General features: G+C 42.0%; 1 protein-coding gene across 4 annotated transcripts in view; it reads right to left on the bottom strand.

Moving 5' to 3' along the window:
• The window catches only part of LOC124272791 (neuronal calcium sensor 2-like), an 80,580-nt gene that overhangs the window by 26,183 nt on the left and 37,757 nt on the right, over window positions 1-16,640 (bottom strand). For all 4 annotated transcript variants that reach the window (XR_006897430.1, XM_046707998.1, XM_046708000.1 and 1 more), the window contains one exon: window positions 6,663-6,802. Coding sequence is in view for 3 of the 4 variants with exons in the window: in XM_046707998.1 (XP_046563954.1) it covers window positions 6,663-6,770 (108 nt within the window). In the remaining variant the exon portion in view is untranslated. The remainder of the gene's footprint in view (window positions 1-6,662; window positions 6,803-16,640) is intronic.

The following is a 16,640-nucleotide window of genomic DNA, read 5'->3' on the forward strand; positions in this document are numbered from 1 at the left end:
AGTGCATGACTACCCCAGTCACAGAGAGACAAAGTCCAAGTGATATTAATTTCAGTGTCTAGACCAAGACAGAATATAGCCTGTGCAGCACGATTTACTGGCCAAAAGTTAAGGGCCACCCAGTACCTTCATATTCCTATAGTTCATGTCATGGCATAAACCATTTGGATAGTCCATAAGTACTTTGAGCAGTATACTTCACAGAATTCACTAATGATGAGGGCACTGGCCTTGTAACACATATATGGAATATTCAGTACACCAGTGTAAGTGTGCTAACAATGTATTTATCTGACCTACTTTATTCCTTTAACAAGCTATTACAACAATAGCTGCTACTGCAGCAGACTAGGAGCACCTGTTCTCAACCTTGATGCTCATCTTTGGGCTCATTCCCAGACTCAGTCGTGCATGTCAGGCATCACTCATGCCTAAATATAAACCACTTTGTTCAAGGCTGAGTGTTTTCCAATCTATATCTCCTCTTTGACTTGTACTGTCATGTTCAGTCTACAGACGGACACTTTTTGGCTGGATCAACAACTATTTAGGAAACAAGTTGACATAAGATCAATCTTGTCCTGGACAAAATGGCCATCTGACGTGTTTGATGACAAAGGTCTACTCATGTGTGTTGTTCGTGGTGTAAGTGAGATGCTGAAATGGGTTATCAGTTCCAGGAGTTGCGATGTCTGAGATGCAGGTGAACACATGACTTGTCACTGTCTACCCGTTATCTTGCCTCTGTGAGCACAGTCAATACCTCCTGCTGCTGCCGCAGACGTCATGACAGGCGGCGACTGTAACTTCATTGGGTCTGCGATGCCAGACATCTGTGATACCTTGTTAACCTCGGGTCCTGTTTGCAATTAGTCTCACATAACTGTGGAAATTATTCTATATTTGTCTCATGTCCCTGTCTACTGCTGTCCTGTATACATATGGCAGTGGTGCATGGGCATCTGCCATGGGTATCAGGCCATGTCTTGATTTATTTCCACAGATCAATAAAAACAAAATTATTAAAATCAACATGTTGTCAACGAATGTTCTACATAAATATCTACATGATACAAATAGGTTGTTCACATTAAGAAGGCAGGTTATTTTGGGGTATTCAATCAATTTTTAAAACTTGGGATAGCACTTTTCCCTTATGTTTAATGTAATCTGTCTGATGACTGTCTACTTAGTTGATGTTCTATTAACATGTGACATTTTGTTGTCCTTTAAGATTCTAAACCTGAATGTAAGTTTCAAAAACTGACAACTGCTATGTAAGACACTTTACAGTTCCAAGTCAATGAGTGAGTGAGTGAGTATGGTTTTACGCCGCTTTTAGCAATATTCCAGCAATATCACGGCGGGGGACACCAGAAATGGGCTTCAAACATTGTACCCATGTGGGGATTCGAACCCGGGTCTTTGGCGTGACGTCCAAGTCAATGAATATGTCAGCTATGTTCTAATTAATCAAGTTTGCAACAGATGATAGCAGAACATCAATATATGTGCATGATTCATGTAAAATAGCTACATTCTTCCAATGCATTCAGGCATTGTCATGGACACACAGAAATGAGACAAATTATGTCCATGAAGGACAGCAGCTGTGTTTTGATAATTTTGCAATACCACCAGAGGAAACTGTGAGCGTGTTTCTTGAACTTTGGGGTAGTGTAACATCAATAGTGATGCTAAGATGGACCAACAGTCTTATCAGGTATGCATTACTGTTCCACACCCTGGTCACCTTAGTGCTCTGATATCACCTTGCAAATACCACACCCACGAAGTCATCAGACTTACTTTACACACTGAGGGTTGTAGGTGTTGGATAAGGCACAAAACGCATTGGGTAACACACTGAGAGTTGAAGGTGTTGGATATGGTGTTGGATGAAGGTGGGATATGGCATAACACACATGGGTTACACACTGAGGTGTTGAAGGTGTTGGATATGGCACAACACACATGGGTTACACACTGAGGGTTGAAGGTGTTGAGGGTTGAAGGTGTTGGATATGGCATAACACACATGGGTTACACACTGAGAGTTGAAGGTGTTGGATATGGCATAACACACATGGGTTACATTGGGTTACAACACACATGGGTTACACACTGGGTTGAAGGTGTTGGATATGGCACAACAACATTACACACAGGGTTGAAGGTGTTGATGGAAGGTGTTGGATCACACATGGGTTACACACATGGTTGAAGGTGTTGGATATGGCACACTGGGTTACACACTGAGGGTTGAAGGTGTTGGATATGGCACAACACACAAGGTGGGTTACACACACATCACACTTGAGGGTTGAAGGTGTTGGATATGGCATAACACACATGGGTTACACACTGAGTGTTGAAGGTGTTGGATATGGCACAACACACATGGGTTACACACTGAGGGTTGAAGGTGTTGGATATGGCACAACACACTGAGGGTTGAAGGTGTAGGATATGGCACATCACACTGAGGGTTGAAGGTGTTGGATATGGCATAACACACATGGGTTACTGAGGGTTGAAGGTGTTGGATATGGCACAACACACATGGGTTACACACTGAGAGTTGAAGGTGTTGGATATGGCACAACACACATGGGTTACACACTGAGGGTTGAAGGTGTTGGATATGGCACAACAAACTGAGGGTTGAAGGATATGGCACAACACACTGAGGGTTGAAGGTGTTGGATATGGCACAAAACACATGGGTTTTCACACTGAGGGTTGAAGGTGTTGGATATGGCACAAAACACTGAGGGTTGAAGGTGTTGGATATGGCACAACACACATGGGTTACACTTACTGAGGGTTGAAGGTGTTGGATATGGCACAACACACATGGGTTACACACTGAGGGTTGAAGGTGTTGGATATGGCACAACACACATGGGTTACACACTGAGGGTTGAAGGTGTTGGATATGGCACAACACACATGGGTTACACACTGAGGGTTGAAGGTGTTGGATATGGCATAACACACATGGGTTACACACTGAGGGTTGAAGGTGTTGGATATGGCACAACACACATGGGTTACACACTGAGGGTTGAAGGTGTTGGATATGGCACAACACATGGGTTACACAGAGGGGGTTGAAGGTGTTGGATATGGCACAACACACATGGGTTACACACTGAGGGTTGAAGGTGGGTTTGAGGGTTGAAGGTGTTGGATATGGCATAACACACATGGGTTACACACTGAGGGTTGAAGGTGTTGGATATGGCACAACACACATGGGTTACACACTGAGAGTTGAAGGTGTTGTTGATATGGCACATACACACTTACACACTGAGGGTTGAAGGTGTTGGATATGGCACAACACACATGGGTTACACACTGAGGGTTGAAGGTGTTGGATATGGCACAACACACATGGGTTACACACTGAGGGTTGAAGGTGTTGGATATGGCACAACACACATGGGTTACACACTGAGGGTTGAAGGTGTTGGATATGGCACAACACACTGAGGGTTGAAGGTGTTGGATATGGCACAACACACATGGGTTACACACTGAGAGGGTTGAAGGTGTTGGATATGGCACAACACACTGAGGGTTGAAGGTGTTGGATATGGCACAACACACATGGGTTACACACTGAGGGTTGAAGGTGTTGGATATGGCACAACACACATGGGTTACTGAGGGTTGAAGGTGTTGGATATGGCACAACACACATGGGTTACACAGGAGTGAAGGTGTTGGATATGGCACACACATGGGTTACACACTGAGGGTTGAAGGTGTTGGATATGGCACAACACACATGGGTTTTCACACTGAGGTTTGAAGGTCTTGAGGGTTGAAGGTGTTGGATATGGCACAACACACATGGGTTACACACTGAGGGTTGAAGGTGTTGGATATGGCACAACACACATGGGTTACACACTGAGAGTTGAAGGTGTTGGATATGGCACAACACACATGGGTTACACACTGAGGGTTGAAGGTGTTGGATATGGCACAACACACATGGGTTACACACTGAGGGTTGAAGGTGTTGGATATGGCACAACACACATGGGTTACACACTGAGAGTTGAAGGTGTTGATATGGCACAACACACATGGGTTACACACTGAGGGAGGTTGAAGGTGTTGGATATGGCACAACACACATGGGTTACACACTGAGGGTTGAAGGTCTTGAGGGTTGAAGGTGTTGGATATGGCACAACACACATGGGTTACACACTGAGGGTTGAAGGTGTTGGATATGGCACAACACACATGGGTTACACACTGAGGGTTGAAGGTGTTGGATATGGCACAACACACATGGGTTACACACTGAGGGTTGAAGGTGTTGGATATGGCACAACACACATGGGTTACACACTGAGGGTTGAAGGTGTTGGATAGGCACAACACACATGGGTTACACACTGAGGGTTGAAGGTGTTGGATATGGCACAACACACATGGGTTACACACTGAGGGTTGAAGGTGTTGGATATGGCACAACACACATGGGTTACACACTGAGAGTTGAAGGTGTTGGATATTCTGATTTTCACAGGTTACTTTCTTACAGGTTAGTTCTATTTATAGTTTTGGGAAGTTGAAGGACAGTTTAATAGGGACAGCAATGATATAGCAGGGTTATTGTCATTCATTCTGCTGTGATGAACTGCATTATGTACAAAATGCATGTTTACATTGGACTAGTCATACTGAACAGCCTCACAAGACCTGTTTTCAGATGAATGGCCGACTTTTTTAACACAGAAAATACTATTTTTACCTCCATAACTTTCCATGTGATCTCATGCTTGCCAGGAGACAAATTCAGTCTCAGACAACTGTCATTTGTATTCTCCTCAACTTCCTTTTCACTTCATACATTATACACACCTTCTGTAAACACATTGACGTCCCCAGAATAACAGTCAGCCATTGACACATGCAGTGACATGAGGACCTTGTGCTTGTGGAAACCTTGCTGTTAGTTTAAGGCATTCTATAACACCCACAGAGCATTGTGGGCCATTCAGTGTTATAGGTAGTGAGGAGCTGATTGAGCTGGTTACCGTCCCAGTAGGATGTCAGCTTAATAAGACATCAATACAGATTACTAGAACTAACACAGTCCACCTGACTCTGAAGAGTTTAAGATTCATCAACACTTGTATTCTGACAAGTTATTCACTAAGGTGTTCATGAAGAACTCCTTTGTGTTTCGGGAGCTATTACTGGCAGAGTGGACTTGGTTACAAAGTCAAACGACTGACTCACAACCTGTATGAATTAGTGTAGCTTCAGATAATTACCTACGCAATGTTTAGTATATATTTGTTTTCGATATATATCAGCTGTCAACATGACATTCTCAATACATCCTACCAAAGTAAACGGATGCTATGGTACTCGCAAAGTCATCAACCTTCAAACCTTTTACTGTAATGAAAACCATCTCAGTGAAACAGCCCCAACTCCCTACACAGAGCATTAAACAAGAATCATCAGAAAATGTCAAATCCCCCTGGCCCCCACAAATTAGAAAGAACAAATTATCTGATTGTTACAGCATGTTCTCCAAGAGAGTCCAACTTGATGAGGTTTGTCCTATCTAATCTGTCTGACTGTATACACGAGTACCATATGTATTGAGTTATAACTATATCATGGAATGGTGATTTGGAACACAATAACTGAAATTCTGTCAAGAATTAAAAGCACCACCTTACAATTTGGTAATTGTGTGCACATACTGAACAATACCAGTAGTTTTGAAGATATACTACTAAAAAAACAACATTACTGTCTTGTGAGAAAGTTAAACTTGTTGCTTTAAAAAAAATATAAATTCTAAAAATCCCGAAATAGGAAAAGGAAGGAGTTTCCAACCATCTCTTTGTGTGTGCACAGTTTCATGAAGATAACATACTCAATAGTCTTCGAGATATGATTCAGACAAAAAAGGATAGCAGAAGGATAGACAAATGGAGAGACTACAATATCACACTGGTGTGTAATATTGTCTGTTGAAGGTGAAACTACTGATGCTTAAGCAAGGGTTTTGATCATTTGGAAAAGTGATACAGTGATGTTCATAAACCATTATCCAATATCTTTGAAGATCCAACATGTGTTCAAGATGTATAGTCCTGTCATGAATGTGTTCAAGTGAGTGAGTGAGTGAGTTTGGTTTTAGGCCGCTTTACCAATGTTCCAGTGAGTGAGTGAGTTTGGCAGGGGCTTACCAATGTTCCAGCAATACCACAGAATGAGTTCAAGACTTGTAGTCCTGTCATAAATTTGTTCAAGACTTAAGAAGCCCTGTGTTTCAAGACTTGTAGTCCTGCCATGAATGTGTTCAAGACTTGTAGTCCTCCTCAGACTTGTAGTGTGTTCAAGACTTGTAGTCCTGCCATGTGAATGTGTTCAAGACTTGTAGTCCATGCCACAGCACTGTTCAAGACTTATTAGTCCTGTTCATATAATGTGTTCAAGACTTGTAGTCCTGTCAAAATGAACAAGTCCCCAGTACCCCTGCTTGCCATGTTGATCTTAGGAGCACTTGTAGTCCTGCTTATCTGTGAGATGTCAGGTCAAGATGTCTTCCTTGTAGTCCTGTCATAAATGAGTTCAAGACTTGTAGCCCTGTCATAATTTTGTTCAAAACTTACCATGAAGCCCTTGTACCACTTGAGAATTTCACCCTTCTCAAAGTTGGTGTTGGACACGAGGAACTCGATGTCCTCATCTGGCAGTTTCTTGGAGTTGCAGCATCCCATCCTGGCCTGAAGGTACGCCTCTGGTCATCGACCTGCAACAACAGAGCAACTGTACTCATCCATGTGATGCAGACTCCTCTGTATCTCATATCATGTGGACAACATATGTCTTCATTCCATGCTCACTAACACAATGATGTTATTCTTGACAAACTCTTCATACCATATTCATTGTGCAAAGCCGGAAACACATGCCATTCTATGTGGATGCCAAAAAGACAAGTTGCCCTATGACTGCAAGACAGAAAGACTGATAGGTGTAAAAGACCCCATGTCATCAAGCTGCGATACCAGCAATCCTATCACCATCAATCTGCGACTATGACAGACAATTATGGGCATTATGTCTAAAACCAAGCCCTTCCTGACGCAAACTGTATGGTATTTAATTACAATCTTCTGCAACAGCTGTAACAATCACCTTGGTCAGTTGAACATAATCACCTCATTTTCAAATGATTACTGCTCACTTAGAAAACTACTATCCATACAACAAATTAAAATAACTAAGGCATCCAAGAAATCTCAGGCTTACAGGTCAACATATCAAGGCAACACAATCATCATTGTTCAATATCACAAATGCAGGGCATGTATTTCAAAATTATTTAACCATTCCATGGATAAGCATTAATACCCGAGTGGTGACAGGATATAATTACACAACTTGTCATTACATTACAAGGTAATTTTTTACACCTTCCCATCATGATGTGATTTTCCTATCAATATTCTGGGAGATATGTCACCTTTACGAGACAATGAGGTAAACCCCCAGCAGCCAGCTACACAACTCATTATTATGCATTAAAATGGTGGCTGCCTGTTACCACTGCCACACAGATTACAAAGGCAGCAGATACTGTGCGAGTAACACTCCGCCTTCCACCAGGGACAAATATCAGTGGGAGCAGGCATCGAATACAAATCAACTAAATATGCATGTAAAACAGGAATATAATCCACACGATCAGTAAGTCAAACAATAATGCAGAGGTTTGAGAGAACTCAATCAAACTAGTTCTGCATCATTTTACAGTTTTGGGAAGATAATTAAGTTGATAATTACCACTAATTACCATTCTGCAGTAGCTGGACATTTTTTTTAAAATCAGTTTATTGTGTTCTAAAGAAAAGTTTCTAAAGATGTCAACTATAAAGTTTCTTGTATGTTGTAGCACCTCAGATGACTGGCCATCCATAGCTGTCCCCACTTCCGAAAGAAGATACAAGACTTCCCTTCAAGTCAGTGACCCAGCATCTCTCAACGCACAGATTGTATGTAGAGCTTCCTCAACCAAAGCACCACACCTCTTACACAGAAATCAATAATATATTCATTGAAACAAAATTTTAAGCAAATCACCAGTTTGAAAAAGATGTTTCGAGGATGTTTGTTGTCTTCAGAAAAGATAATGAACACAGCAACTGGGGATTTGCTTCACTTGATGAATGATAACGCTAATTGTATTGACAGTTACAGGATCACACCAGAAATTATCAACCAGATTTTGATGTTTTTCTCTCCATGAAGACTTCCTAATCTTCAATTTGTGGAAAGTGTCTGGCCAATAAGCATTGTGTTGAAGCATCTCTACCTGACACAGCTGTTACACAAGCTATCACACTTCTGTAGACAGTTACAGTAGGTATCTACTTGTTACCATAGCGCATTACCCAGCTTCCATTGTTTCAGAAGCAGACGTGAGTACTTCATCGTTTGATTACAGATGTAGCGCAAGAAAAGATTGGCAACCAACCCAAAGAAGGAAAAGAGAGGGACAAATTTCATTAGTATACCAGGTTTGGACCAAGCAAACCTGTGACTGAAAACAGGAGCAATGATCGCTGCAGCACAGCACCTAGTCACCCAAATCAGTGTGGCCACCCAACAGTCTTTTGGGGATAAGTTGATATACTCGGGGCCAACTCTCACTGGCAATCTGTGTCAGGCAAGTCACATATGTAAATGACTATTTCCTATAAAACCTAGACCTGTAAAATGAGCAAGCAAGGGCATGTACTGCTAGACTTCAAGTACAAATTGAAAGAAATAACACAAAATTGATTGTCATGGGTTTGAATTCTACATTTGAAAGCATTATGATCCATGGCACCAGACTCATCACTGTGATGGTAATGCCCTCCATCCATGGAACTCTGGACTTACAGAATGTTGACAGGGTTAAAAACACAATATGTAAAACTCACTCACACAAAGGAATTGATTTCATCCAGCTTAAGAGCAGACAGGCATCTTTCAAGCATATCTTGTTACTTTATGACATACATTTCTTACGAAATCCCCTGAAGGTTTTCCGAGTGGAGGGGGTTAGATATCCAAGGCTGATAGTTTTACAGAAGAGAATATGTAATGACTGCACATTCTAGGACATAGGGCTTTCTTTTTCCTATTGAATAATTAATAATTCAATACAAAACAAGTTTTGATATCCGCTGGTTTCAAACTCCAAACTGAAATTACTATATTTTTCACAAATTGTATGGCTTGAGCAAAGGCTTTAAAAAATGTTTGGATAGAAATTGAAATCAGATATTATGAAACATGAATTTGCTTTTACAGCTTGTCAAAGCTGTTGTGACAGCTCCTCTGTGGAGATGCATGAACAAGCTGGTATCACTTCACTGTCAGAGACATACAGCAGCAGCAGCCAACACATCATGAAGAAAGCATCTGGGTTATTGCCTCAAGACTGAGGGCACCCTAAAAGAGCTATCTTACACATCTCTGTAATCTATTAGAACACATAGAGAACAAAAGTAGGACAAGCAAGGTTCTTTAAAAAGACATAAGAGTGCCTTAAAAGCAACTATTACTACTGAGAAATATATGCAATTAAGAAATTAAATATTTCAGTTTCATATGCACAACAGACTTCTTCCAATCTGTCTCAGCTGGAGAGAAGGAAGGACTTCCATATGTTGGGATGAGACAGTGGATGACTACGGGGGATGAGTACAGGCTACTTGAGCTGAGAAAGGGATGGGTACAGGCTCTTGAAGCTGAGAAGGGGATGACAACAGGCTCCTGGCTAAGTATGGATTGAGTACGGCTCTGGCCTGACAGCTCCTGAGGGATGACTACAGGCTCCTGGAGCTGAGAATGGGGATGAGTACAGGCTCTTGAGTACCGGCTCCTGGAGCTGAGAATTACATGAGCTTGAGAATGGACGAGTGGTCAGTACTCTATTTCCATCTAAGATTTATCAGCCTTTGCTCATCCCTCTCTCATCTCTACCAGCTATACTCATCCTCTTCTTCTAATCTCTACCAGCCAATACTCATCCCCTTCACACCTCTACCAGCCTATACTCATCCCCTTCTAATCTCTACCAGCCTACACTCATCCCCTTCTCACCTCTACCAGCCTATACTCATCTCCTTCTCACCTCTACCAGCCTATACTCATCCTCTTCTCACCTCTACCAGCCTACACTCATTCCCTTCTCACCTCTACCAGCCTATACTCATTCCCTTCTCACCTCTACCAGCCTATACTCATTCCCCTTCTCACCTCTACCAGCCTACACTCATTCCCTTCTCACCTCTACCAGCCTACACTCATTCCCTTCACACCTCTACCAGCCTATACTCATTCCCTTCACACCTCTACCAGCCTACACTCATCCCCTTCTCACCTCTACCAGCCTACACTCATCCCCTTCTCACCTCTACCAGCCTACACTCATCCCCTTCTCACCTCTACCAGCCTACACTCATTCCCTTCTCACCTCTACCAGCCTACACTCATTCCCTTCTCACCTCTACCAGCCTATACTCATTCCCTTCTCACCTCTACCAGCCTATACTCATTCCCTTCTCACCTCTACCAGCCTATACTCATCTCCCTTCTCACCTCTACCAGCCTATACTCATTCCCTTCACACCTCTACCAGCCTATACTCTCGTCTCCTTCCTTCACCTCTACCAGCCTATACTCATCCCCTTCTCACCCTCTACCAGCCTACAGACATTCCCTTCTCACCTCTACCAGCAGCCTATACTCATCCCTTTCTCACCTCTACCAGCCTATATACTCATCCCTTCTCACCTCTACCAGCCTATACTCATCCCCTTCTCACCTCTACCAGCCTATACTCATCCCCTTCACACCTCTACCAGCCTATACTCATCCCCTTCTCACCTCTACCAGCCTATACTCATTCCTTCTCACCTCTACCAGCCTATACTCATCCCCTTCTCACCTCTACCAGCCTATACTCATCCCCTTCTCACCTCTACCAGCCTATACTCATCCCTTCTCACCTCTACCTCTTCTACCAGCCTATACTCATCCCCTTCTCACCTCTACCAGCCTATACTCATCCCCTTCTCACCTCTACCAGCCTACACTCATCCCCTTCTCACCTCTACCAGCCTATACTCATCCCTTCTCACCTCTACCAGCCTATACTCATCCCCTTCTCACCTCTACCAGCCTATACTCATCCCCTCTCACCTCTAGCAGCCTATACTCATCCCCTTCTCACCTCTACCAGCCTATACTCATCCCCTTCTCACCTCTACCAGCCTATACTCATCCCCTTCTCACCTCTACCAGCCTATACTCATCCCCTTCACACCTCTACCAGCCTATACTCATCCCCTTCTCACCTCTACCAGCCTATACTCATCCCCTTCTCACCTCTAGCAGCCTATACTCATCCCCTTCTCACCTCTAGCAGCCTATACTCATCCCCTTCTCACCTCTACCAGCCTATACTCATCCCCTTCTCACCTCTACCAGCCTATACTCATCCCCTTCTCACCTCTACCAGCCTATACTCATCCCCTTCTCACCTCTACCAGCCTATACTCATCCCTTCTCACCTCTACCAGCCTATACTCATCCCCTTCTCACCTCTAGCAGCCTATACTCATCCCCTTCTCACCTCTACCAGCCTATACTCATCCCCTTCTCATCTCTACCAGCCTATACTCATCCCCTTCTCATCTCTACCAGCCTATACTCATTCCCTTCTCACCTCTACCAGCCTATACTCATCCCCTTCTCACCTCTACCAGCCTATACTCATCCCCATCTAAGATCTAGCAGCATTACTCAAATGGCTGAACGTAAGCGTGCGACTTCTGAAAGTTTCCTGAGGAAAAATGTTGCCTGCTATATCAGTGACTGATAAGTCATTACATGGATTTTGTAATATGGGAGCACACTTCAAATGTGATGTTTCAATTTTATGGGGTTTGTTTCAAAAGAAATGTAGTCTGGACATGCTATATGGTTAACGAATGTACAGCCAGAGACTGTAGGTTCCCCACTGAGCAAACACAGGACTCATCTCTGACATGTCCTGTAATTACAATGAGCGACAGTGAACAATGTCCATTACGTCCATAACACCTACTCTTCATCCAATGAAACCCTGATATCTCCTGGGCTATAATAATTGTATCTTCCTCCTTTTGATTGGTTTAACCAACAGCACACCCAGCAGCCATGATGATAACTCACAGACAACAATAAGTAAACACTTCCCAGGAGGCCATTGGACACTAGTCTCATCAGTCAGCAGTGAATGTTGGAATAAACCTAAATAATACCACTGTCTCTTCAACATGATTCAATGAATAAATACGAGCAGTTTATACCACACACCTACACATTACGTCTGTCACATGTAGAGGGCTGAGAATGTACAATGTTGTACGGGGAGGCAGTAGGCCACAGATGGTACACTCACATGCAGGAGTGAATACTTGGGAGACTTGGACTGAAACCACTTAAAACAGTATTTCTGTTCCATCACGGTAGCTGCAGATGTAGGAATTAAACATGGACACATGGTGTAATGAGAAGATGCTGCAACCACTGGGCTACTGCAAGCAGTGCAGGGTAGCAATGCAGCCAGTGTTTCTTCCAGAAAGTGGTGGCTTAATGCAACAACTGGAACTGCCTAATTACCACAACGGTAAACAGTCCTGTATTGTGGTCCTGACAACTCAGGGTTCAACATCAGGGTGAAACTAGGATTCAAACCTACAAAAAGGTGACACTTAAGAGCAGGGACTCTTGGATTGGTCACAAACAAGGAACAGTAGTTAGTTTTCTTAGTAACCGTTTCTTATGTCAATGTCTCACTCTCATTCATGAAGACACAGTATTTGCATAAAAGAACAAAACACACATTACCAATACAATGGGCCTCCTTCCAGAATAATATTTGGAATCACATGAAATTCACGTACAAGATATCAACACATACTATTAACAGTTTGTTGATCATGATAGTCGATAATGATAACACAGAATAACACATGAACATCATCATTGATGATTAATTGATGATAAAGGAAACCATTGATGACAAATCTTTATTCTTCTGCAGCTTGTTTACATTAGTCATCTAGTCCCATCAGCTAAATGTCCACACTGCGTAACATGTACACAAGGAATACCATTCTAAACGGCATTGTGTATTTCGAATACCATACCTATGGAAACAGACCAGCAGCATGCGCTCGGTCCATCTTCATACTGTGTACTCTGTTATTGAGATGATAGACTATTGAGCTATCTCACTGCTAGGTAAACATCTTACTGAACAAGACAAACTTAATTCATTTACTGAATTATCACTGAATCGATGACCACACCTGCAACTTCCCACAACACTCGATACATCCATGCACTGGTTGGTTGGATGGTTAAAAAATAACACAATATAAAAAGTGGCAGAAAAAGCTTAAATCTTAAAAACATTTATACAGGAATGTAAAATGATTTAAATATAAATATTCAACACCAATAAGAACCATGTGTTAATCAGATTGGGAGGCTAAATAATGGATAGTTTTTGAAACTGTTCCTCACATAAGCCTATCTGTATAGCTGTGCTGGAACCACAGCAAGCAGCAGTGTCAGAGTCTAGCCTCTGAGGCCTCCCATGCCCCCTTGAAGATTGAAGAGAAACACAAACATAAGATGCAAACCTTTGATCTTTAACAATTACATCAGTTTGGACTAGACAAACCAGTGACTGAATGCAAGGATCCTCAACATCAAAGCATGTTGATACACAATCAGTCACAGGTCCTGACCTCGGCATCCTAACATAGAGTTTTTCATGACAACATCATGAGGTAGTGGGGGCCTATTTTGATCTTGAATTCACAGAACATGTAGTTGTTATCTAATGCCAGAAGGCTAACATGTAGATTATCTAAGGCTAGCTTTTTTAACATGGTGAAAATCTTATGGTAGTTGGCTAATGAGCTGAATATCTGATGGTAGTTGGCTAATGAGGTGAATATCTGATGGTAGTTGGCTAATGAGGTGAATATCTGATGGTAGTTGGCTAATGAGGTGAATGTCTGATGGTAGTTGGCTAATGAGGTGAATATCTGATGGTAGTTGGCTAATGAGGTGAATGTCTGATGGTAGTTGGCTAATGAGGTGAATGACTGATGGTAGTTGGCTAATGAGGTGAATATCTGATGGTAGTTGGCTAATGAGGTGAATATCTGATGGTAGTTGGCTAATGAGGTGAATATCTGATGGTAGTTGGCTAATGAGGTGAATATCTGATGGTAGTTGGCTAATGAGGTGAATATCTGATGGTAGTTGGCTAATGAGGTGAATATCTGATGGTAGTTGGCTAATGAGGTGAATATCTGATGCTTTAAGCCAACATGCTGTCCACTCCTGATCAGCCTTGCAGCGGCTGCCATAGATGCAGCCACTACCGAGTTTATGGACTACAACTTCTTCATGTGGTGAGAAAGCTACCATTAATAATTCACGCTTTCTGCCGTAATATTGATAACTGTTTCATTAACTGGATCACAGACATATTTAGGTGGGACCCTGCAGATGGAAAACAAAAAGGACAATAAACACCAAAAGATCTTCCACCAAATTAATGATTACATGTTATTTATTCAGCAGGAAAATGATCAAACAATGCAAACAATGATAAATTACTTTGTACTGTGTTGTCATTGACTGGAAGGGACACGGAAATCTGTAGTGCAGCTCCCTTTAAGCTCCCTTTAATTTAGAATAACTGATTATAACATGAAAAGAAAACATCCAAAGTATTAAAGAACTGACAAATCTTTAACCATGTAAAATCAATAGTTAGCCTTTATGAGTGAGTGAGTTAGGTTTTATGCCGTTTTTAGCAATATTCCAGCAATATCACAGCGGGGGACACCAGATTGGACTATAGGAACAGAAATAAAAACAACAAAACCCTTATCATAATCATCAGACATCTCTTCATTGTACGACTCCCTCTATATCATGAACATGTGAATCACTATTAAAGAGAGATGATGATAGGTGATAACAAAAGGTCATCGTATCCTGCTCCATTGGTGGCACCATCACAAACACATGCAAAGCCAATTTAAACGTTCAACACAAAAATGTACAAGAAAATATGGTATAAGTCAAACTAGTGAATTGCATTGTATTGCATTTGTCACTGATGCATTAAATATGGAGATATCTACCATAAAACATTTTGAAAGCTTCCCAGAGATCTTTTAAGCTGTAAACCAAACCAAGCAACTTCTGAGCAAAGATAATATGATGCTATACGACATAGTCATAGGGCAGCATTGTACCATAAAAGTTGTGAAATGTAAATGCAAAGCTTTGCCTAAATGAACAGAAACTTAAAACGTATTTCCATGATAACAGAAAGGGTGTACTATTACTGGTTATTAATGTGAGAACCCCTTGGTAGGATGCTGGCCTCCCTTGTGACACAGAACCATTATCACTTCACTAAAATCTTGTACACTAGTATGGATACCAATCTCATTACATCAGACCTACAAGTAACATACATCGCAAGATTGATCATGTATATTCATGAAGATGTCAATACATAAAGATATGAGATCAGGATTCCCAAAGGAATTCTAGTATAAAGATTATTGAATTCTCTATGCTGCAATAGGTTTATGATATGGGCAGACAGATTGTTTCTGAAACCTGATGTACTTTACCTGATGTACTTTAAAGGCAAGAGTTTTATGGATGTCAACTTATTTATTGTGACTGACACAATGTCCATCACAATCAAGAAGATGACATCCATAAAACTCTTGCTGCTATGTGTAGCACTTCTAAATGCCATTCAAAGACTCTGATGTACTTTAGTTTTGTTTTGCAACTACTTAAGTCCAGTTGATGAGATTAGACCAATAATCCTGCAGTGTACAGTGAGATGATGAGATTAGACCAATAATCCTGCAGTGTACAGTGAGATGATGAGATTAGACCAATAATCCTGCAGTGTACAGTGAGATGATGAGATTAGTCCAATAATCCTCCAGTGTACAGTGAGATGCTGTTCATACAAAGATTCTTTCCTTTTTTTTCTATAGTATATTTATATAGCGTACATATCCACGCAACTGGTGCATGCTCATGGTGCTGGTATTTTTTCCCTCGATCATTGGATGTCAATCTCAACAGCACATTGTATTATCAATCTCAACTCCCTGGGGAGTATACAACTCTTGCTGCCACTAGGCGCACCGAGTTATTGTGGCTTTCTCATCCTAACTAGGTACCCATTGACAGTTGGGTGGACTGGGACACATAGTTACAGTACTTTGTCCAAGTTCACTGCACGTTGTGGTACCAGCAACTAGGTGTCTGCACGTATTCATGTGGCCACCATCTGGTCATATACCAATGGATTCGTGGGTTCTTTTAAGTGCACAGGGTTGTGTACTTTACACTAGGGGTTGTGACAACACTGAGTCTGCACACAAAGTTGACTCCAAGGTTTTTACACCCGGTCACAGGTGGGCTCGATCCCGGCACCTCAACCTCGCTGGATCACTAGCCTGGCACCTTAGTCAGCTCATCCA

Source organism: Haliotis rubra, unplaced genomic scaffold, assembly GCF_003918875.1.
Source record: "Haliotis rubra isolate DU_JTF1 unplaced genomic scaffold, ASM391887v1 Scf173, whole genome shotgun sequence".
Taxonomy (NCBI): domain Eukaryota; kingdom Metazoa; phylum Mollusca; class Gastropoda; order Lepetellida; family Haliotidae; genus Haliotis; species Haliotis rubra.